Source organism: Odocoileus virginianus, chromosome 5 (assembly GCF_023699985.2).
Source record: "Odocoileus virginianus isolate 20LAN1187 ecotype Illinois chromosome 5, Ovbor_1.2, whole genome shotgun sequence".
NCBI lineage: Eukaryota > Metazoa > Chordata > Mammalia > Artiodactyla > Cervidae > Odocoileus > Odocoileus virginianus.
Window position 1 is genome coordinate 13,090,827 of NC_069678.1, and position 21,420 is coordinate 13,112,246.

Consider the following 21,420-nt stretch of genomic DNA (forward strand, 5'->3'; position numbering starts at 1 on the left):
AATGAAATGGTTGGATGGTATCATCTACTTGACGGACATGAGTTTGGACAAACTCTGGGAGATAGTGAAAGATAGGTAAGCCTGGAGTGCTGCAGTCCATGGGGTTACAAAGAGCCGGACACGGCTTGTTCAGTCGAAGCAACAGACCAACAACAACAATATAACTTGTTGACTCAAGATTTCGAGTCTGGCCTAGGAACTTGGCCTAGCACTGGCCTAGAACTCCTGCTCTGCCTGGCTCACTCATTTGATAAACATTTATTAAGGGTCTTCTATGGACCAAGGACTAAAGGTCCAGCTCTTGTTCTGTTGGGCCTCTCGATCATGTAGGGGTGTAACAAGTTACCATGAACTTATATCAGTGAGTGAGGAGAGCTGTGGCAAGGCCAGAACACAGTGCTGTGGGGGTAAGAGGAGACGTCAGGCCCCCTGCAGGCCTGTCCCTGGGGGCCATGTGGGGTTGCAAAAGGAGAAATGGGCCTCCAGGACTTCAAAATTTCAGGGGGTCTCAAACTTCTCACAAGAGTTGTACAAAATAAAAGTCATTGTGAGAGAACAAGAATGCATGACTATTTACAAGGTAAGCTCAGGGTCTTTCTACTCCTCCATCGTGGCCCCTCTCAGTTCTGAATGCTGGGAAGTCCAAGATCAAGGCACTAGGTTGATGACCTTCTGGTGAGGGCCCTTTTCCTGATTCATATCTGGCAACTTCTTGCTGTGTTCTTTTGTGGTGGAAGGGGCCATTACTACTTATATGAAAATAATCTGAAATGCAGACATAGAAAGATCAGCAGAAATATTTATTACAGGAATATTTATAAAATGGAAAAAAAATTTAAAGAAACTAAATTTTCCACAACAGGAGAATGGCTAAATTACTTACAGTGGAACCACTGTTGCTTATTGCCTAGTCACTAAATCATGTCTGACTCTTCGTGACCCTTTGAACTACAGCACACCAGGTTCCCCGTCCTTCACTATCTCCCAGAGTTTGCTCAAGGAGTGGAACTATACAGTGCACTAATACATAGTCTTAAAAAATGAATTTGAAGAAGGATTCTTAGTAATTTGGGGGAAATGTCTATGATATGACTGAAGTGAAATAAGCAGGTACAAACTGGTCCCTAAATAGTAAGAGCCATCTATGTTAAAAATTCATCGACTATGGCATCAAAATAAATAAAACACTTAGTAATTTAACAAAATATAGCAAAAAAGTGCAATAATTTACACTGAAAATTCCAAAATGTCATTGAAAGAAACAAAAGAAAACCTATATAAATGGAAAAATACCTGTGTTCATGGATTGTCAGACTTAATAAGGTCACAGTACTCTCCAAATTACTTTGCCAACAAAGGTCCGTCTAGTCAAGGTTATGGTTTTTCCAGTATTCATGTATTGATGTGAGAGTTGGACTGTAAAGAAAGCAGAACGCCGAGGAATTGCTTTTGAACTGTGGTGTTGGAGAAGACTCTTGAGAGTCCCTTGGACTGCAAGGAGATCCAAGCTGTCCATCCTGAAGGAGATCAGTCCTGAGTGTACACTGGAAGGACTGATGCTGAAGCTGAAACTCCAATCCTTTGGCCACCTGATGTGAAGAGCTGACTCATTTGAAAAGACCCTGATGCTGGGAAAGATTGAGGGCAGGAGGAGAAGGGGACGACAGAGGATGAGATGGTTGGATGGCGTCACCAACCCAATGGACATGAATTTGGATAAACTCCAGAGTTGGTGATGGACAGGGAGGCCTGGCGTGCTGCAGTCCATGGGGTTGCAAAGAGTCGGACTCAACTGAGCGACTAAACTGAACTGAACTGACTCTCCAAATTGGTCTACAGATTCAGCACAATCTCTATCAAAATCCTAGCAGGATTTTTGCCTCAGTTGACAAGTTGATTTGAAAATTCAAGTGGAAGTGCCAGGGGTCCTTTTTCTTGAAAAATGAGCAAAGTTGAAGGACTAACACTTCCTAATTTCCAAACTTACTACAAAGTTATAATCATCAAGACTGTGGTTCTGGCACAGGCTTGATATAAAGATCAATAGAATAGAAATGAGGGTCCAGAAATAAATCCATACATTTATGGACAATTAATTTTCCACGAGAATGCAAAGATGATTTAATGAGGAGAGAAAAGTCTTTTCAACAAATGGTACTAAGACAATGGGATAGCCACATGCTAAAAAATGAAGTTGGACCCGTAACTCACATCATGTGCAAAAATTAACTCAAAATGAATCAAAAACCTAAAGTTAGAGTGAAACCTCTAAAACTCTTAAAGTGTAGATGTAAATTTTCATAACCTTGGATTAAACAATAGTTTCTTAGATATGAATCCAAAGGTACAAGCAACCAAAGAAAAAAATAGATAAATTGGACTTCATCAAAGTTAAAACTTTTGTGCTCCAAAAGACACCATAAAGAAGTAAAAAGGAGTTTCTCCAGTGGCCTAGGGCTTAGGATTCCACCATGGCCTGGGGTTTAATCCCTGGTCGGGGAAGTGAGATCCCACAAGTGTTGCAGCACAGCTGGAAAAAAAAAAGAAAGGAAGAAAGAAAAAAAGTAAAAAATTTCTCTACAGAATGGAAGAAAACATTTGTAAGTTTAAAAATGGGTAAAAGATTTGGATACACATTTCTCCAAAGAAGATTTGCAAATGGCTAATAAGCTCGTGAAAAGATACCCAACATCACTAGTTATCAGAGAAACACAAGTGAAAACCACAATGCGGTATCATTTCACACATGGTGGGATAATTGTAATTTAAGACTTTAAAAAAAATGTGGACCATCTTTAAAATCTTTACCGAATTTTCTGCAGTATTCCTTCTGTTTTATATTTTGGTATTTTGGCCATGAGGCATGTGGGATCTTAGTTCCCCAACCGAGGATGAAACTGTGCCCCCTGCATTGGGAGCACAGAGTCTTAACTACTAGATCAGGGAAGTCCTGGATAATTGTAATTTTTAAAATAAACAATAACAAGTGTTGGTGAGGATGTGAAGAAATTGGAATGCTCATATACTGCTGGTGGGAAGGTAAAATAGTGCAACTGCCTTGGGAAACAGTTTGAAAGTTCCTCCAAAAGTTAGATGTAGAATTACTGTATGATCCAGCAATCCCGCTCTTAGGTATACACCCAAGACAACTGGAGATATATGTCTGTACAAAACCTGTACACAAATGTTCATAGAAGCACTATTTATAATAATAGTTTAAAAGTGGAAAAAATCCAAATATCTCTCAACTGATGAACAGATAAACAAAATATGGTAAATTCACAGTGGAATATCATTCAGTCATCAAAAGGAATAGAGTATTGTTACATTCTACAACATGGATAAACTATGAAAATATACTAAGTGAAAGAAACCAGACAGAAAAGGCCACATACTATTTGATTCCATTTACATGCCATGTCTGAGTAGGCAAATCCATTGACATAGGTCAATTAGGAAGAGGAAAATGGAGTGACTACTAATGGATACAGGGTTTCTTTTGGGGTTGATGACATGTTCTGGAATCAGTGGTGATGGCTAAACTTGGGAACATACTAAAACTCACTGAATTGTACACTTTAAAAGGGTAAATTTGATGGTATGTGAATTATCTTTTAAAAATTCATATATATAGTAAAAGAACAAGAGAAGAATGCTAACATGTTATAGGCAGTCGTTCTGAGATGAAAGAACGGTGGGTGTGTCCCTTTCTTTTATAACTTTTTTCTGAATTTCAGTTTTACTACAATTAAACTATTTTATCAGGAAAAATAACTTTAAAACAGTAAATGGGTACAAATCAGAGTTCCTTGGTTCTAAGGAACTTGGTATGAATATAAGGAGAAATATGATTGGAGGAGGGGATGGCTACCCACTCCAATGTTCTTACCTGCAGAATTCCATGGACAGAGGAGCCTAGCAGGCTACTGTCCCTGAGATCGCAAAGAGTCGGACACAACTGAGCAACTAACACTTTCACTTTTTTCATGATTGGTAACAGGGGGATCTTCAAGAGGAGGTGAGTGTGGCCCTGAGATGACCAACACTTGAATTCCTTTCTAAATTTCTGGAGCAGAATGAAATCCTAAAAACTAGGTATTAGGTTACTTTTCTTTACTCTAAGTCTGCACAATGTCATAAAAGTCATACTCTGCTAACAAATGCCTTTAGTTCATAAACTTGTGTAACATTTTCCTCTACCTTTTCTCATTTATTTATTTGTTCTATTACTGAGCTGCAAGATTGAGGGAAGAGAAAGAACTTGTGGTTGCCACTACAGCATGGGGATTTTTTAAAAGTTGGTATCACAAATACTGACAATGTTTATCTAGTATAATGTGTGTGTGCGCGCGCACTTTGACAGTGCTGCAAGGCTTTCAGGATATGATTTCTCCCACCAGGGATTGAACCAACAGCCCTCCAGTAGTGAAAGTGAGGAGTCCTAACCACTGGACCACCTGGGACTTCCCTAACATAATATTATTTTTCTGTCTGTCTCTTAGAGTCTTTCTTTAGGCTGATAGTATTTCCTAATCTTCAGACCTAGGCAGTTTCTCATTTTCCTACTCCATTAACCATTTGGAATTTATAACAATTAAAATAATACAATTTCTCGCATAGAGGCTCTGCTATTTAAAAATAGTGGATTTTATTTAAAACAGTGGTTTACAGTTTGAAATATTTTCACAAACATCAATATATTTCATTCTCAGCCTAATCCCATGTTGTATGTAATCTTCCCCATTTGTAAGTAGGTAACCTGAGGGCCAGTCGGCACAGAAAAAGGGAATAGAATGGTCTCCACCATAGGCGGTTGTTCTTTGACGCAGTTTAGTGTGTGTTCTGCTTAACAAACATTTCTCTTTGAACCATCACTGCCACTGCTTCTCTCCAGTCTGGATCAAGACCTTTCTCTGAGTCCGGCATCACTGTCCCTGTAGTTCTCCTGTCTGTCTCTCCCTGGCCTCAGCGTCTCCTTCTGTGAAGGGGCTTGAACACCCCAGAGCCTGTCCACGCTGGTTGTGGTGGGGTGTGGGGAGAACGGATGAGGGAGAGAACCACCTAAGAGGTCTTCTTTCCTCTGTAGTGCTTGCTGCCACTTCTAGAGTCAGCCTAGAGGAGTAAAGTTTTCAAGACAGCAGGTACTTCCAACTTGGGTTGCTTTTTTATATTTAAAAAATGAAATGGAAAAATTTCAGTAAAAATGCCATGGAAAAATTCTGAACGGGGGAAGTATGAAAGACACCAACATGAGTGGGAGTAGAGGCAGGAAAAAGGACTGAGCTGAAAAGAGAAACACCTCATTCCTCTGACACTGCTGCTGCAAATATCAAGAAGAAGAACACTGAGAAGTTGGGACTCTCCCTCTGAACTGAAGCTTAGCTAAGCCTTGGCAAGCAAGAGTCTGAGAGACGCCCCCAGAACTTTAAAGTCTCTGCTGTAGCATTTCCATCTCAGAATGTTCTCCGCCTTAAACAAATGGTGATTTTCTAGCAGGGCACAGGACGCCCGCTGAGTGCGGAGTCCAGCGCTCTGCAGGGCCTGTCAGGGCTGGTAATGCAGCCTTCTCCTGCTACCTGCTGGCTATGTGATGTATTGCATATTAATCATGAAAAAAGTCAACACAATGTAAGAAACAAAATGCCTTGAAAATTTGGAAGGACAGATAGCAAAATGTAAAATTTTAATTCTTTCTGCATGGTAGGATTAAGAGGAATTTTCATTTTTAAATGTTTTTATGTTTGTTAAATTGTCTGCAATTAGGTGCCTCATTGTGGGATCAGTTTTTAAGAAAGCAATAAAAGTGGTCCTCCAATTTAAAAATTATTATTCTATGACTCATTCTGACTTCACTTTTTAAAATTTATTTATTTTTAATTGGAGGATAACTGCTTTGCAATGTGTTGATTTCTGCCATACATCAACATGAATCAGCTGCAAGTATACACATGTCCCCTTCCTCTTGAACCTCCTTCCCACCTCCCACCCCATCCCACCCCTTTAAGCTGTCACAGAGCACCGGGCTGAGCTCCCTGCATCACACGGCAAATTTCCATTGGCTCTTTATTTTATATATGGCTTTGTTGTTGTTGTTGTTCAGTAGCTCAGTTGTGTTTGATACTTTGTGACCCCATGGACTGCAGCACACCAGGCTTCCCTGTCCTTCATTATCTCCTGGAGTTTGTTCAAACTCATGTCCATTGAGTCTATGATGACATCCAACCATCTTACCCTCTTTCATCCCATTTTCCTGCCCTCAGTCTTTCCCAGCATCAGGGTCATTTCCAATGAGCTGGTTCTTCACATCAGGTGGCCAAAGTATTGGAGCTTCAGCTTTAGTGTCAGTCCTTCCAATGAATATTCAGGCTTGATTTCACTTAGGATTGATTGGTTTGATCTCCTTGCAGTCTGAGGGACTCTCAAGACTCTTCTCCAGCACCACACAATTCAAAAGCATTGCTCAGCCTTCTTTATGGTCCAACTCTCACATCTATATATGACTACTGGGAAAACCATAACTTTGACAAAATGGACCTTTGTCACAAGTGATATCTTTGCTTTTTAATATGCTGTCCAGGTTTGTCATAGCTTTTCTTCCAAGGAGCAAATGTCTTAATTTCATGGCTGCAGTCAATGTTAGCAGTGACTTCAGAGCTCAAGAAAATGAAATCTGTCACTACTTCCACTTTCCCCTTTCCCCCCCTCCATTTGTCATGAAATGATGGGAACAGATGCCATGATCTTAGTTTTTTGAATGTTGAGTTTTAAACCAGCTTTTTCACTCTCCTCTTTTATCCTCATCAAGAAGCTCTTTCGTTCCTCTTCACTTTCTTCCATTAGAGTGGCATCATCTGCTTATCTGTGGTTGTTGATATTTCTCCCAACAGTCTTGATTCCAGCTTGTGCTTCAACCAGCCCAGGATTTCACATGATGTACTCTGCATAGAAGTTAAATAAGCAGGGTGACAATATACAGCCTTGACATACTCCTTTCCCAATTTTGAACCAATCTGTTGTTCCATGTAAGGTTCAAACTGTTACTTCTTGACCTGCACATAAGTTTCTCAGGAGACTGGTAAAGTTATCTGATAAACCATATCTTAAGAATTTTTCACAGTTTGTTGTGATCCACACAGTCACATATCATGCAAGAATGGATATGATAAAGGACAGAAGTGGTAAGGACCTAACAGAACCAGAAGAGATTGAGAAGAGGTGGCAAGAATACACAGAAATACACACACACAAAAAAAATAGGTCTTAATGGATAACCATGATGTTATGGTCACCCACCTACAGCTGGACATCCTGAAGTGTGAAGTCAAGTGGACCTTAGGAAGCATCACTATGAACAAAGCTAGTGGAGGTGATGGAATTCCAGCTTAGCTATTTCAAAATAATGCTAAAACTGATGCTGTTAAAGTGCTGCACTCAATATGTCAGCAAATTTTGAAAACCCAGCAGTGGCCAGAGGACTGGAAAACATCAGTTTTCATTCCAATCCCAAAGAAGGGCAATGCCGACGAATGTTCAAACTGCCATACAATTGGGTTCATTTCCCATGCATGTAAGGTTATGTCCAAAATTCTTCAAGCTAGGCTTCAGCAGTCTGAAGTTCTTGTACCAAGAACTTCCAGATGTACAAGCTGGATTTAGAAAAGGCAGAGGAACCAGTGATCAAATTGCCAATATTCGTTAGATCATAAAGAAAGCAAGAGAATTCTGGAAAAACATCTACTTCTGCTTTACTATGCAAGAGCCTTTGACTATGTAGATCACAGCTGGAATACTATACAGACATGGAAAAGAATGAAGTTTTATAGAAACAGATGCTCACAACATATTATTAGGTTAAAAAAGCAAAGTAGGGGACAGTTTGTATAATATGATCTCAAATAGGGTTTAAAAAGAATATATACCTGATGTATATTTCTATTTATCTGCACTCTTGTAGTTTCTTTAAAACTTTCTGGGCATTTTATAGAAGAAACTTAACAATAGTTTAATTGCTCCAGGAGGAGGTAAGAAGAAGGAAGGATTTTACTTTTCATTTTATTCCTTTGTTTGTAGTTTAATTCTGTTTTATTCTGTTCATGCATTAATTTTGTTGTATCTTGTGTAAAAATAAGCGGAACACTGACTTGTATGCATTTATGGTATTTGTGTTCTTAAGAGCAGGTGATCCCTTAGAATCAATCAATCAGTATCTGTGTTTGGATTGATTCTGTTCCCTTTGACACGTCTTCCCCTTACCAATGGTAAGGACTAAAATATACTGAGTGCATTATATGAGTCAGTTTGTTACTTTTGTTGCTAAGTAGTATCCAACTCTTCTGCGACCCCATGGACTGGAGCCCCACCAAGCTCCTCTGTCCATGGGATTTTCCAGGCAAGAATACTGGAGTGGGCTGCCATTTCCTCTCCAATATGAGTCAGGCTCAGTTCTAATTATCCTCATTTTCAGATGAAAACAATGAAGAGAAGGTAAGTTGCCTAATGTTACCCAGCTGGTAGGTTGCCTGAGATTTATCTCCAGACACTCAAATTCCAGAGCCTGTGAAACTCTAACATTATGCCCTGCCTTTTGGTTAAGCTTGCAGAAATTAAAGAAAGAAGACCTCAATTTTATCTATCTATTCAGTCAACATTTTCTGAATGCCTACTATATGCCATGTGAGAAAGCTGTTAAATTTGGGGGAGGTGGTGACTTCCTGGAGGAAGCACAATGGATGCATTATAATGTCTCTAACATAGCTAATGAAATTGAATTGTTCTAGCAATGGTGGCCCACTGGAGCAGCCGCCTTCGTAGCCTTAACTGCAAGAAGGCACTGCAGAGGACTCTTGCTGCGAAAGGCCGCTTCCTCCTCATGCCTTCGCTGGTCCTCCGCAGGCTGGTGATACAAAGGAGCCTACCCTCCGAGAGGTTCAGGCTATCAGGACACTTCTGTGCTAGGAGTGGATCTGCTGTTGGGGGGAAAACAGCTACCAACATAGGGAAGTTGAGAAGTGGAAAAACACATTTCTCTAAGCTATTTGTTAACACACATTAAAGATTGACTTAACGCATTAATGAGGGAACTAGAAGAAGACAAAGGTGCTGCTTTGAAGAGCATTTGAGAAACAGGGAATTTATATAGTCAATAAACAAAAGGAATACTGAAATAAGACTGCTAATTTAGATATGATTGGTCAATTTTCCAAGACAATAGAACCAAAATACCTTTGTGGTTAATTTCACTATTGGGCGATAAAACCCTATTGTTTTATCAACTTTAGCAAGTTAACCACTAACCATGGTTGCGGTGGTTTAGTCACTGAGTAGTATCCGACTCTTTTAAGGCCCCATGGACTGTAGCCCACCAGGCTCCTCTGTCCATGGCATTTCTCAGGCAAGCATACTGGAATGGGTTGCCAGTTCCTTTCCCAGGGGATCTTCCCAACCTAAGGATCAAACCCAGGTCTCCTGCACTGCAGGTGGATTCTTTACCGACTGAGCCTCCAGGGAAGACCAACCACTAGCTATACAGGACTGTAAATGTTTTATGTTTTTTTTTATTGTGGATTATTTATCAAATACACTTCAACAGCAAAGTTACAATCTCCAAGAGAAACAGTTGAGTGTCAAGCAAGCTTTTAGACAGTCCACTAGAGCAACACCAAAAATACCCCAAACTAACAAAAACCCCAATAATCAAAACGACTCTGGGCAACCTTATGGACTATGCTTGCCAAGGTCGTCTGTCCATAGTATTCTCCAAGCAAGAATACCGGAGTGGGTTGCCATGCCCTCCTCCAGGGGATCTTCCTGACCCAGGAACCGAACCCATGTCTCTTATGTCTCCTGCAACGGCAGGAGGGTTCTTTACCACTAGCACCACCTGGGAAGCCCTAATAATCAAAACAAAACAAAACAAAAAGAAGCAATCTTCATTTTACATCTTCTAAGTTTGGAGGAAGTATTCTTCTACAGAAGGGAAGAACTTATCTAACTCTAGAGATGAGCTACCTGGGTTACTTACTAACAATTTAGTAACTTTCTTTAGATATTAATTTCTTCATCCATAAAATGGGAGTGATACTGTGAGAGTATTTATATTTGTCAAGTGGTAGAATATAAGGCAATAATTTGGTGCTTGCTTTTTTATATTTGTTTTTTATTTTTAAAATTTTTGCCTGTGCTGAGATTTCGTTGCTGCATGCAGGCTTTCTTTAGTTGTGGCAAGTGGGGACTACTCTTCATTGCAGTGCACTGGTTTCTCATTGCAGGGGCTTCCATAGTTGCAGCTCACTGGCCCTAGAGCGCAACCTCACTAGCTGTGGCACATGGACTTAGTTGCCCCGTAGCATGTGAGATCTTTCCAACCAGAGATCAAACCTGCAGAGATCCCTTGCATTGGCAGGCAGATTCTTAACCACTGAACTACCAGGGAAGTCCAGGGACTTAACTTTTTAAAATTATTCACATTTGAGTCTGAGAATGGTTGATTAATACCTGCAAATCTTCTTACTTCTGGGCTTAAATTTGAGCCCCGTGAGACTGAGAGTGAGACTATGTACAAAATCGAGTTAGATCCTACCAAGTCTGGCTTGAAGGAGAACAGAAGCAGGAATTTGAGAGAGCAAGCCTGAGGCCCGGGAGCATGAGAAGGGATGATAAAAATGAGGACTCAGGAACTCAAGGAATTTGCAGAGGTCAAAAACAATTTTTAAAAAAAAATTTATTTTATTGAAACAGAGTTGATTTACAATGTTGTATTAATTTCCGCTGTATAGCAAAGTGACTCAGTTACACACATATATATATTATCACATTCTTTTCCATTATGGGTTATCACAGGCTGTTGAATACAGTTCCCTGTGCTATAGAGTAGGACTTTGTTGTTTATCCGTCCTACATGTAACAGTCTGCATCCACTAATACCAAACTCCCAATCCTTCCCTCCCCAGCCCTCCTCCGCCTTGGCAACCACAAATCTACTCTCTGTGTCCATGAGTCTACTTCTGTTTCATAGATAAGTTCATTTGTGTCATATTTTAGACTTCACATATGGTATTTGCCTTTCACTTTATGACTTCACTTAGTTTGATAATCTCTATATTCATCTATGTTGCTGCAAATGGCATTATTTCATTCCTTTCATGGCTGAGTAATATTCCATTGTATACATGTAACACACCTCTATCTGTTCATCTGTAGATGGACATTTAAGTTGCTTCTATGTCTTGGCTATTGTGAACTGTGCTGCAGAGAATTATAATTCTCAAATTATAGTTTTCTCTGGATATTTGCCCATCAGTGGGATTGCTAGATCATTTGGTAACTCTATTTTTAGTTTTTTGAGGACTCTCCATAGTGTTTTCCATAGTGGCTGCACCACAGAAACATAATTTAAATGGCCCACTTGGACTTTCCTGGTGGTCCAGTGGCTAAGACTCCTCACTCCCAATGCAGGGGGCCCAGGTTCAATCCCTGCTCCAAGAACTAGATCCTACATGCTACAGCTAAAGATCTTGCATGCCACAATGAAGATCGAGGATCCTGAGTGGCACAACTAAGACTCAGCACAGCCAAAAAAGAAGGCCCACTTGAATACAACCATGAAGTGACTGTGACAAACAGGATGGGTAGGTAACATGGTTAGCAATATGTGAAATATAAATCTTACAAAATATAAATCTTGTTAAATCTTAGTAACCATGAAAATAGCTTCTAGATATTTGTTTTTTTGTTGTTCTCTGCACTTTCCATCATTTTATTTTACCCTCATCTACCTCTGAGATTGGAGAAAGAAATGGCAATCCACTCCACTATTCTTGCCTGGGAAATCCCGTGGACAGAGGAACCTGGCGGGCTACAGTCCATGGGGTCACTAAGAATCAAGCCCAACTCAGCAACTAAGCATGCACCTCTAAGATAGGAGAGGTGTTAGTTCACTAGACTGAGCACTTCATAAGGTCAAGACCTTCATAAGTTCATTTACTGAGTTGCTCAAACGGTTCTCTATATCCTGAAGCCCTTCAGAAAAGAGGGGTTTCAGCAAAGCCCTACTCTGGCCCCACCCCCCACCCACGCCACCTTGAGGAAAGAGGTGGTTGACAAACCTGAGCATTTGCCAGGTTGAAATGACAAGACATCCCCACTGCAATCTTCCAAGATCTTTTAGAGTCAGCCATCTGACTGGACATCTTCACTTTTAATTTCTAGGTTCTGATCAGTACTGAAGTGGGCTTTGTGGGGTCCACTTCTCAAGAGCCCCAAATCAAGGGGCTGATGTGACAAACAGGGCACAGGGCTGGGCAGCCTGCGATGAGGCACAGTCAGGGCTCCATGTGGCATCTGAGGCATGGTGGTGATCTCTTCCTATTCTCCACACAGATGGAAATAGAGTAAGATAGAAATATAGAGAGGGACACCCTCACTGTTTAGACAGACCCTAGCCCCACGAGGGGCCCCCCTGTTCTTAAAGGGTGTGGCTAGTGCAAGGATGAGTGGTCTAATGGGTCTCAGCTCTTTCCCATCTGGTTCTCCCCTTTTCTAACCTTTTTCTAACTTGAACCAATTGTTATAACAATGAACATCATTCCTAGCGTGGCTTTCACTTGGTAGAAGGCTTCTGCATTACCCTCACCCCAGCCAGCCCCTTTGGGCAGGTGTGGTGCCCATTTGAAAGTTACAGAGACTGAAGCTCCAGGAGCTTGGCAGAGCTTCATATGAAGTCAGCATCTGGAGAAGGATTCCTGATTTATGGTCCAGAGTTTTTCCCATTAGGCCATGTGGCCTCATGCCCCCTTCAGATTGGCAGGGACCACATCTTCCCCTTCCTTCCCACCCTTGACTCTAACCACAGTACAAACACTGTTCAGAGTACATGGAGGTGTCCTGAGAGGAAATCATGTCTATCCACAAGGCTGAGTCCCCCAGGTTCACCCCCGACAACGTCCTGCAGGGCGGCCAGGATCCAGCCCCTCAAAGGTCTTGAGCCTGGGTTAGAAAAAAAGGGAGGCCTGGGGGCTCCCAGGCAGGAGGACAAGGGTGAGAGCCGTCTGAGAAGGAGCACGAGACCGCCCTGCAACGTCTGCTGAAGACAGTGCTGCAGGGAGACAGGGAGGTGGGAAAGCGGTTGGGTGTGAATGTAAATTCTACTGGAAGGAGAGGGAAGCCCTGCCAGGCACACCTGGTCCCTCTCTGCTATGCCCCCTAAAGTACCATTTTGCCAACTCCTCCAGCCCTCTATGCAACAATCCCGTAGAAAACTGGGCCCCTGCTTGCCATCACCAAAGATCCAGCAAACTAATCAGCTGAATGAGCCTGGAAGGTGGAGGCTGAGCCTGGGGTGTCAGGGAAAGAGGTGTCGGAACTCCAGGCTCATCCTAGATGATTCCACTTCATCCTGGTTGGTAGGCAGTGAGAATGGCAAAGGCCTGTCCTCAAAAGATGCTAGAAAAGATGCTATCTCAAGCCTGAGCAATCTTACCCCATTCTTATCTCGCAGTGTCTTTCCGTGAGAACTGAGAATGAGTGTGACCTTGAGCAAACTAAACACAGTTTGATTATTCAGGGTATATTTATTCCTGCTCTGTTCCTTTCTCATTCCATACTCAAAAGGTTCTTTGGCATCTATCACAGTTCTAACCCTACCTCCTTGCCAAACTCAGCCTTTTACGAATTTATACACCAGAGACTTCCAAACCACGACTCAGAAGTGATGGGAGAAAGAGGTGAGCTGGAGAATAGAGACAACCATTGGCTGTGGAGCCTTTTTATGCTCCCTCTCTGTGGGAGGCTGTTTGTGTTGGGCTGAAGCCAGTCAGATGCACGGGATCAGGGTGTCCTGGCAGAGGAGACAGGCAGCTATTTGTCTCTTCTCATCTGTCCCTCTCTCTGGGAAGAAGAGGGAAGAATGTAGGAAGGGATGGAGGAATGAGATGACAGTCAATCCAGTCCCTAAAAAGCATCATCCTGGCGGGCACCATGCTGTCAAATGTGGCCCCAGGGGACACCTTGTAGCTGGGGGGCTGACTCCAACGGTTGAGGAAAGGAATGGAAGAGGCATCAGCTGGAGAAGCAGAACATTCTAGGCTTGAGTCAACAACTGCATTGTGTGGTCTTGGACAAGTCACTTTCCCTTCCACCTGGTAAATGAGGACGCTAACGATGCCGAGGTCCCCTCCAGTTTTTTTTTTTCCCCTCCAGTTTCGAAAGTGTAGGATTGGTCATTTGAAGTCATTGATGTTGGTGGCAGAGGAAAAAGAAGGCCAAGAGGCAATGTGAAGCTTGAAACTTTTCGAAATGGCTATTTACAGAGAGAGGGCTCCCTTTGCATTGATAGCATACAAAAAAAGAAATGGGCTATTCTGGGTGTTGGAGAGATTCTATATCTTGACCTGGGCCTGGGTAGTTCCAGGGTGTGTACACATGTCAAAATTACTGAGCTGTACACTAATCATCTGCACTTTGTTTTATGTAAATTCTATCTCAATAGGTTTTAAAAATGAGCTTAAGCTCTAGTAGGAGTTTAGACTTCAGAAAGAACTTCCTAAAAAGGGGAATTTTAGAGAAGTGAATCTCTACTCGGGGAAGTTAAGGATCTCTCTTCTCTTGAGAACTTCATCCATCTGGTGAAGGAGGAGGTAGGGAACTAGGGAACAAATAAAATGACCTCTCTGAGCACTTTCCAAAGTCCTTCCATCCCCAGAAATTCCCAAGTCCTTCCCAGAGACAGAAAAATTCTCCTTACTCTCTAATTTCCATCCTCTCCTATTGCAATGCTAACTAGTCACTCTGCCCTCCTTGGCACCTAGCCACTTCCCTGGCCTTACCCCAAATCTCTTTTGAGACTTGCAGCTGGACTATTAAGGCAGATCCCATTTCAACCTTCTCACCAACTTTCTCTCTCCCTCTCCCCATTTTCTTCTCCTTGGGGATGTCATTTCCTGTTTTGAACCCGCCCCTACCCGAGCCCTTTTTCCGGTGGTGTGTGCCAGCCGGTCCTGCATCCCACATCCCCAGCTGTTGACATTTCGTTGCCATTACCCAGAGGATAAAGAAAGGGCCCCTGTTATCAAACAATAGGGGGAAAGAAGGAGACAATGGGAAATTGTGCTTCCGATGGGGAGGGGACAGAGAAGGAAAGGACAGACAGATGACAGACAGAGGGGGCTGGACAGAAAGGGTCAGGTTTCTTGAAGCAAGTGGAGGTCCTGGAAGTCTGGTTCCCACCTTGACAGCCTCTTCCCATAGGCAATGCGCACCCAGGCGCCGGAGGGCAGAGGTGAGGACTCTGTTGGGGGAGGGAGAGGGGTGCTGCTTAGAGGAGGAGCATATAGAAAAGCAGAGGCAGCTGGAACTTGACACATAGATCTTTGAGCCTCATTTGTAATTCATCCCCCTGCCCAGCAGTCCAACATCCTTATACCCACCAATCAATCCATCCCTTCTCTGGTCCAAGAGCATCTAGAAGAAACGAGGCACCCCAATGTCTGCAATATTTCAGGCAATTATTCCTGGGTTGCCTCCTTCACTCCATCCCTCTTCGTGGGTTCCCTTGTCATGCTGTGTCTTCCCCCGGGCCCAGGGCAGTGAGTTCCACAGACACAGTGCCCAGTCGCAAAGCTGGACCCGAGTGACTTAACGTGGCTTAGTGGAATGATGAGTGGGGGAGTTTCTGGTACCTTGGCTTCTTTGAACTCAGGTCCGAAGCATTTCCTCAAAGGTTCAAAAGAAGAGACCACACTGTTTAGGGGCCAAAGTCCGGAGGCTCTTAAGTGTTTGGACCTCCTGGGGCCCAGGCAACTCCTTCACCTGGAAACTCTTTCTCCAGCAGGACAAAAAGCTGCCAATCACTGCACCCACCATCTCTGTGAAGAGGCCCACTTCTAACAGGTCAGTGTCAAAGTATCTTACAGCATATTATTGATCAGAATGTTCATAAAATAATTATCAGAGAAATGATTTTGTATTATATCTAAAAGTATCCCATAAAAGTTCTGACTATTTCTCTTAAATAAAGCTTTATCAATGAAAACAAAACAGGGAGTAGGTACTGGCGCTGTTGGCCACGCTCTCATTCTCTGTAAGGGACATGAAGAAGGAATGTGTGCGCCTGCTTTGAGATACAGAAATACAGGCCAGTGACTAAGAGCTTGAACCTCATATCAAGCCTGGATTCAAGTCCCAGCAAACCCCTCCCCTTAACAGCTGTGTGACCTCATTCAAGAATCCTGACATGGGAGCTCCTTTGAGCATGTATAATTGGGATTCATAATCATTCCTAACTCATAGGATTGCTAAGGGAAATAAATATAAAAGTATACTTGAAAAGTGCTTAGAGCAGTTTCAGGCACATTTAAATTTAATGTGTTGGTGCTGGCTGTGGTGAGTATGGATCCCTCCGCTGATCTCAGTTCCCACTCTCTCTTACCAGTTCCCACTATCTCAACCAGGTGCTTACCAGGTTGTCCTGTACAGGAGACATGTTCTCTCACTGACTTCTCTGTCGCAGATACTTTTCTTCTTAACCAGTGGGAAGTCCTTTCTGCACCTAACCTCTGTCTCCTGCTGCATACTCGGCTCTGACCTTCATCTGGAAGGTCAGAAGCTCCATCAGGAAGATGGAGCTTGGCTCCTTAGCCTTCCGAGTCCTCCTCAAAGTTTCCTTCCTCTTGCCATGTCCCTGTTCTTCTTCCCAAAAGTCCTTCATGTGAGCTCATTCATTAACACACATATTTATTTAGCACCCACTGTGTGCCAGAATCTATACTGGCACTTGCAGATAACAACTAGCATATACATAGCACTTATTATCCATAGATATCAGGACCTATTTAAGCATTTTATGTATGTTACTTCATCTAACTCCACAACTACTCAGTGAGGTAGGTGTGCAATTATTCCCCCCCCCCCCCCGCCCATTTTACTGATGAGGATATTGAAGCAGAGAGAGGTTAAGCAACTTGTTCAAAGTCATGTGATTAGGAAGTAGATCTTTTTTTTTTTTTTTGAAGTCGCTCAGTCGTGTCCGACTCTTTGCGACCCTGTGGATTATAGCCTACCAGGCTCCTCCGTCCATGGGATTCTCCAGGCAAGAATACTGGAGTGGGTTGCCATTTCCTTCTCCAGGGGATCTTCCCGACCCAGGGATCGAACCCAGGTCTCCCACATTGGAGGCAGACGCTTTAACCTCTGAGCCACCAGGGAAGCTCAGGAAGTAGATCTTAAAAAGGGATAAAACTAGGTTAAAGGGTCTTTAGCCCAATTATTTTTAAAAAAGGCCAAGGTGATAAAGAATAGATAAGATAAAGAAAGGGGGAATCAACTACTGAAATAGACGGCTGTGTTCGAAATAATTTTTAGTTGCCTTATAATTTTATACTTTATAACTTTATAATTACTGGAAAGCTCACTGATGTAGTCTACATATGCATATGTATTAAACTCTCAAATTCATACTGCTAATTTAGCTGCTAATAGAAATACTTCTAAGGAAAAAAATTCCGAGTCCAGAGCAGTAGGAAAACCCCCCTAGTGCACTGCAGTGTGATGAAGTGGGGGCGAGAGGAAAGATTTCCCAGAGGGGGCGAAGCCCAAACTGATTGCCTGTAAGAAGAAGGTGAGGGTGAACTCGGACTGTGTTGGAGCCAGAACATGTCTGCAGCATAGTGCCGAGGGCACAGGTGGTGAGGAGTGGAGTGGGGGGCAATGCTGGAGATGCCCTGAGAGGCTGGATCACAGAGAGCCTTGGAAGTTGGGTTAGGATGCTGGATTTGATCCTCATGGCAACGAGGAGTCACTGCTTTAAGCAGGAGAGTGACTAGATCATATTTACTCTGGCTTCAGATAGAGAATGGGTGTTGGGTGAAGACAGAGACCAGAGATGGCAATCCAGAAGGGAGGACTTGGGAAGTAGCACTTGTGCTGAAAATGGATAGGTAGAGGAGGCTCAGTCATGAGCTGCTGACTGAAGGGACAGAGAGGAAAAAGGATGGGCCCAGGAGGCCTGGCCGGGTGGGGATGGGTGAGTAGAGTTTGTTACTGCCCCTCCGCCATCGCCTTTCTTTGCTAACAATTTCAGCCCCTTTATCTGCCGCCCTGGCTTCCAGATGAACTGTCCCCTCTGAGGAATCCCGATGGGAGTTCATCATCTCCCCACCCCATTCCCTAGGTGCTAAGAAATGCCCAACCTTGTGCCCCACAGATCGTGCTGGGCTGACTCCCATCATGCAAGGCAGGATCAGTCTCCCCACTCTCTGCCACTTCCTTCTCCCTTGGGCCTTCATCACCTTCCACAGAGCCCTGGGGGACCAAGGTAAGACCTTAATTCGGCCCAGAATCTGGAGAACAGTGGTGGGGAAAGTGGGAAGGGTTGTTGGAGGTCCTCAGGGACTGAGAGTCGTTTCTGAGTGAGCAATGGAGAGAGGTTTGGGGGAGTCTGGGGAACGCTGGTTTTGGACAGGCACTTGGGGCAGTGGGGGTCAGGGGGTTCCTGCCACTGTGGCCCCCTCTGCTCAGCACCCCACCCTGGCCCCCACTACCTCCTGCCCCCCATCCACGAGGTCATTCACTCTCGTCGTGGGGCCACGACCACGCTGCCCTGCGTCCTGGGCGCCCCGCCTCCCAGCTACAAGGTGCGCTGGAGCAAAGTGGAGCCCGGGGACCTCCGGGAAACGCCCATCCTCATCACCAACGGGCTGCACGCCCGGGGCTACGGGCCCCTGGGGGGGCGTGCCAGGATGCGGAGAGGGCATCGGCTGGACGCCTCCCTGGTCATCGCCGGCGTGCGCCTGGAAGACGAGGGCCGGTACCGCTGTGAGCTCATCAACGGCATCGAGGACGAGAGCGTGGCGCTGACCCTGCGCCTGGAGGGTGAGGCCCTTCGGTTGCTGCCGCTTTCCTCTCTGGCGGTGGTTCTGCCGTCTGGTCTCAGGTCTCCCGGGGCTCCTCTGCAGCCTCTCCCCCTCCCTGTTCCCGGAGCCCCCAGCCCTTTCCCCTCGGCTGCACCGCCCTTCCTTGCCCCTCTCCTGCCGGCTCTCTCCAGGCTGTCTGCCTCCCACTCCCAGGTGTGGTGTTTCCGTACCAGCCCAGCCGGGGCCGGTACCAGTTCAATTACTACGAGGCGAAGCAGGCGTGCGAGGAGCAGGACGGCCGTCTGGCCACCTACGCCCAGCTGTACCAGGGTGAGTGGCCGAGCCCGGGTACCGCCCAGGCTCCCTCCGAGCTGTCGCCCGGACCTCAGAGGAGGCGAACTCCGGGTCTGGCTCCTGCCTGCGACGCGTTTAATCCCGCGACCCCCTTTCCGTCCCCCGCCATCTCCCGCCAGCGTGGACCGAGGGTCTGGACTGGTGCAACGCGGGCTGGCTGCTCGAGGGCTCCGTGCGCTACCCTGTCCTCACGGCGCGCGCGCCCTGCGGTGGCCGAGGTCGGCCTGGGATCCGCAGCTACGGGCCCCGCGACCGGAAGCGCGACCGCTACGACGCCTTCTGCTTCACCTCGGCGCTGTCAGGTAAGGGGCCGGGGCGAGCCATCCTCCGCGGCCGGGGTCTGACCTGCACCGGACAGAGGAGGATCCCACCCGAGAAGGAGGCGGGGGGCGGGGCGAGCGGGGCCGGGATTCGGGCCTCGAGAATGCGGCGGGGAAGGTAGAAGGCCAGAGGCTTGAGATTACCGGCCAACTCCGTGGTCCCTTGCAGGCCTCGCCCCTCCGTCACTCTGCCCACCCAGCCTCCAGCCTGTCTTTTACGACCTCACCCGCACCCCCAGTCTCTATAGTCTCACTCCTCCTACCCAAGCTCGGACCCACCGATCCACACCTGCCCCTCTCCCCCATCCCGACTCTGCCCCCTGGGAGTCCCCCATTCCGCCACGCCCCTGCCGGCCCTGCCCTCGGTCGGTCGGTGACCTGCTTCGGTTCCCAGGTCACGTGTTCTTCGTGCCCGGGCGGCTGACGCTGTCTGAAGCCCACGCGGCCTGCCGGCGGCGCGGGGCCATGGTGGCCAAGGTCGGGCACCTCTATGCCGCCTGGAAGTTCTCCGGGCTGGACCAATGCGACGGCGGCTGGCTGGCGGACGGCAGCGTGCGCTTCCCCATCAAGACGCCTCGGCCGCGCTGCGGGGGCCTCCCGGATCCCGGAGTGCGCAGCTTCGGCTTCCCCAGACCCCAGCAGGCGGCCTATGGGACCTACTGCTACTCCGAATAGGGTCCCACCGCACCCCATCCAGCGCGCGCGACAAAGCCTGGGAGTCGTGGCGGGGGTCTCTCTCCGCTTTCCCGAGAGCCTCCCCTTCCATCGGACGAGGAGCAGCTTCTCCTGACCCGCCTTCTCGACCGAAGGCTGCGGGCCGAGGATCCCGGCTGGCCCGGCGTCGGGGAGGGGACGTGGTGGCGCCCCGGGTGGTAGTGAGCAGCTACGAACCTCTGACTCGAGGCGGTTCGCGCCCCACCCCACCCCCTAGCAGACGACGCAGCCACGGCTAGGTGACGGGAGAGGCGTCCAAGGGGCATTAACTGACTTCTATCCGGCAATAAAATAACCTGAGGACTTTTTGTGTTGGGTGAAGCTGTCAGCGAGGCGTGGGGCTGGGGGCGCGGGGGTTGAGGGGGATCCCGTTGGATCCGGCGTGCTGAGCCAGCGCCTCGGAATACAGAGGAAAACGAGGGGCTACTGCCCCCGAGGGAGGAGCCTGCATGAGAGGAGGGATTTCGAGGTGCTGTGCTGTGCTCACGCGCTTCAGTCGTGTCCGACTCTGCGACCCCATGATCTTTAGCCCGCCAGTCTCCTCTGTCCACGGGATTTTCCGGGCAAGAATACAGGAGTGGGTTGCCATTTCCTCCTCCAGAGGATCTTCTCGACCCAGGGATGGAACCCGTGTCTCCTGCTGCTTCTGCACTGCAAGCAGATTCTTTACCGTGGAGCCACCTATTGGAAGGAGGAGAGGGCGCCAAAAGGCCTTGGGAGAGGGACACACCGTGGGCAGCCAGGCCTTGGATAGAATTCAGAGTGATGTTGTGCCAGGCACCACGCGGGGGCGCCACACCCCTACCTGAGGTTACTGGCTAGGCGCGCTCCAAACCCCCAGGCCTAGCCCCTGGGCACCACAGAACAGACAGAAGGTAGACCTAAATATATTTCAAAATGTGTTTGTATCCTGCCAGTCTCCCAGAAGAGTTTGCATGACTACTATTAAAGGCAGGAAAGTCACTCCGTTGTTACAGCTGACAGGAAATAAACGGAAGGAGGAGGTGACACTCTGACACAATAAAGTCCTCAGAGGGCTAATACTTCAGGGGGTTGTGCATTTGGTTTACGTTCACCACCGCCATGGCCGCCAGGGCCAAAGGGGTAACTGAACAGGGAACATTCTTATCACATCAGGCTAAAAGAAACATACCTGTAACTCAAGAGACAAGCTCCAATGTCATTAA

The 21,420-nt window shown here is 46.1% G+C and overlaps 1 protein-coding gene across 3 annotated transcripts; it reads left to right on the top strand.

Moving 5' to 3' along the window:
• The first annotated feature begins 15,117 nt into the window (after nt 1-15,117).
• On the top strand, nt 15,118-20,541 carry HAPLN2 (hyaluronan and proteoglycan link protein 2). Of its 3 annotated transcripts, none has more exons than XM_020910840.2 (7): nt 15,118-15,274; nt 15,827-15,885; nt 18,197-18,307; nt 18,620-18,864; nt 19,059-19,175; nt 19,319-19,501; nt 19,914-20,541. In XM_020910840.2, exons 1-7 carry the CDS (start codon nt 15,146-15,148, stop codon nt 20,192-20,194), a joined length of 1,125 nt encoding a protein of 374 aa, XP_020766499.2. In that variant the 5' UTR covers nt 15,118-15,145; the 3' UTR covers nt 20,195-20,541. The 3 variants fall into 3 exon arrangements, with proteins under 3 accessions (XP_020766499.2, XP_070323620.1, XP_020766500.2); XM_070467519.1 differs by having other exon boundaries at nt 15,119-15,274; nt 15,824-15,885; XM_020910841.2 differs by lacking the exon at nt 15,118-15,274 and having other exon boundaries at nt 15,821-15,885; nt 18,511-18,864.
• The last annotated feature ends 879 nt before the right edge of the window (nt 20,542-21,420 follow it).